This window comes from Crocodylus porosus, unplaced genomic scaffold (assembly GCF_001723895.1).
Source record: "Crocodylus porosus isolate Cpor-Errol unplaced genomic scaffold, CroPor_comp1, whole genome shotgun sequence".
In the NCBI taxonomy this organism is placed as follows: Eukaryota; Metazoa; Chordata; order Crocodylia; family Crocodylidae; genus Crocodylus; species Crocodylus porosus.
This window is the reverse complement of record NW_017728943.1, coordinates 12779631-12782120: the sequence shown is the minus strand read 5'-3', so window position 1 is coordinate 12782120 and position 2490 is coordinate 12779631. Positions and strand designations below refer to the sequence as shown.

At 48.0% G+C, this 2490-nt stretch overlaps 1 protein-coding gene across 3 annotated transcripts in view; it reads right to left on the bottom strand.

The window, feature by feature from the left end:
* Positions 1 to 2490, bottom strand: part of GSK3B (glycogen synthase kinase 3 beta) — a 242558-nt gene that overhangs the window by 79653 nt on the left and 160415 nt on the right. For all 3 annotated transcript variants that reach the window (XM_019548715.1, XM_019548717.1, XM_019548716.1), the window contains exon 6: positions 478 to 584. In XM_019548715.1, the coding sequence (XP_019404260.1) occupies positions 478 to 584 (107 nt within the window). The remainder of the gene's footprint in view (positions 1 to 477; positions 585 to 2490) is intronic.

Here is a 2490-nt window from a genome sequence, read left to right as displayed (position 1 = left end):
ACGAGTGCTCGTAAAGCCGTGCCAGGGGACTTGCAATGACCTCGGCCAGTTCCTTTAGAACTCTAGGGTGGAGATCATCCGGACCGGCTGACCTGAATACGTCCAACCCCTCCAGAAGCTCCCTAACTAAATCCTCGCTAACCCGTGGCGCAGGTGTGCCTCCCCCGGGGCCCGGGGAGGGAGCCCAGCAGGGAGGTGGCTGTTCTGGTCCCTACTTAGGAATGTGTTTGATGTTTAAGTTTAAACAGAATAACCCTGACTGACCCAACCCACTCTGAAGTTGAAGTCCAGATGCTAGAAAATCTTGATAAAAATGAAGTCAGATGGTTTTCATGCAGGGACTATGCCCAACCCACAACCAGGTCATATTTCTAAGCTGTTTGAGGACAGAACAGATGTACAGCATTGTCAAGAAGTGATCAAAAGCTGTACAATCAATATGGACAGTTCAATACACTCAAAGGTATTCATACGTACCTATACTGGAGGTATAATCGGTGGCTCCAAAGATCAACTCTGGTGCCCTGTAGTACCGAGAGCAGATGTAAGAGACGTTAGGCTCTCCACGAACCAGCTGTTTTGCACTAAGGAGGAAGCAAAATAGATAACTTTCAGTGACAGCACAGGCAAGCTTTCCATCTTATTTCTGTTTCTCGCTCATTTCCAAACTCCAGAATCTTGTTTTCTACCACACAGATGTAAAATACAAACTCTATTTAGTGTTAATCCATCAAACAGCTACCTCATGAGGTCACAGTGGACATGTCAAAGATATTCTGAGTACAATCCAGCAGAAAAACAGGTCCAGAGCCTTCACTGCCAGCAGCATATACAAAACAAATTTGCTGGGTATAAAGGTTTATTTAGCATAGGACTGTCCAACTTAAGAGCAGCTGTTGGGGGGGGGGGGGGCACATGCCAGATGGGTTCCCTGGGAACCCCATTGTGCAAGACCCATCTCGCCACCATGTGGGCAGTGATAACCTGCACTCCCTGTGGTGTGGGCAGCATAAGCCTCCCGTTCAGCATTGCCATGCAGACAGGCAGCATGCTTACCAGGCTCCTCCTGCTATGCTGCTCTGCCCAGAAACCCCGCCACCACTGCAGCAGGTACAATGGGCAGGAGCAGCAGCTGGGCAGGAGCTGTGGGCTTCACGATAACCCCTTGTGGGCCAGATGACCCTGATTTAGGGACACATTTATACTCCCTGAGAGGGACGATAGCCCCTTCTAATTTAGTCAGAAGGTAAAAGGTAAGGTAGATATGAATTCTTCAAATGTCTCTGTTTTAGTTTTTAAAAGCCCCTTCTCCTCACTAAACAAAACCCAAATACCTCCTTTATTTACTCGTACCAGAATCCCTCTGCTTCCTTCAGAAGGCCCAATACACAATAAGAGGGATATGGTGAGAAAGAAGGGTGCTTGGAGAGAGTAGGCACCAGGCTGGGCTCTGCCCTTTTTAGCATTAAGGGTAGAATTCTGTTTACCTGTGTATGCCTAAATGGCAGTTTTCTAGCTGCGTACCAGGGTATTTTTGGCTCTGCCTCTACATTGTGAACACAAAAGTACATACACATAAATTGTAACATAATATGGAAGTGCCACATGTTCAGCAATTGATGGCCTAATAAAATGGCAAACCACACACAAAAATGCTCCACGTTTAATGTAGAATATTTTTGTGCCTGGTGTGTACTGCGCCTTAAACTGAATGTGTAGCATTCGCCCCAGATCCAGAGCTTCCCTGGGGCCCAGATAGAGACTCAGGGCCTCTCCCAACTTGATCCAAGACAAGGACGCAGCCCTCCCCCATTCACAGGACTGGGCTGGGGACAAGTCCAGGGTCCAGGACAAAGACACCCCTTCCCAATACCCAGGATCAGGCAGGGGACAGCCCCAGGTTTCATGCTGATCCCAGCCATTGCATGATTGGGACCAGAGGAATTTTATGCCCCTTCCCAAACACTGCACGTTGTGGCATGCAGATCTGGCATTGCAGGATGAATGATATTTGGGATGAAACACAAAATTCTTCTCCTCTGATCCAAAATGCACCATTGTTGTAATGTTCGTCAAGAGGAGGAAAGGAGGCCTCCTATTTTTAAGCTGCCCCCCCTGAGCATTCAAGAGATGGATATATGTGGAGCCAGGAAGATAAGAACAAGCTGTTGGGTGCATCTCAGTGACAGGCTGCTTCTCTGGGATGGTGCAGGTCCTGGACCCTTTGCTCCTGAGGGGGCAGAAACTTCCACTCCGCATTCCCCTCAATCCTTCTTATCCAATGACTATTAAAATATATGGGGCAGTGGCTCAGCTTCAAAATAATGCCAGAGAGAAGCAGGATAATGTCTGACCTGTTACACAGTGGGGGTTGTGTTATATGGTGGGAAATCAGAGAGAGGTTTAAACTTCTTCTAGGCAAAGGTGGCCTGGCTCTCCTGTTTCCTGGGCAAGTGCGCTAACCACACAGAGCTACTGGGATTAAAATAC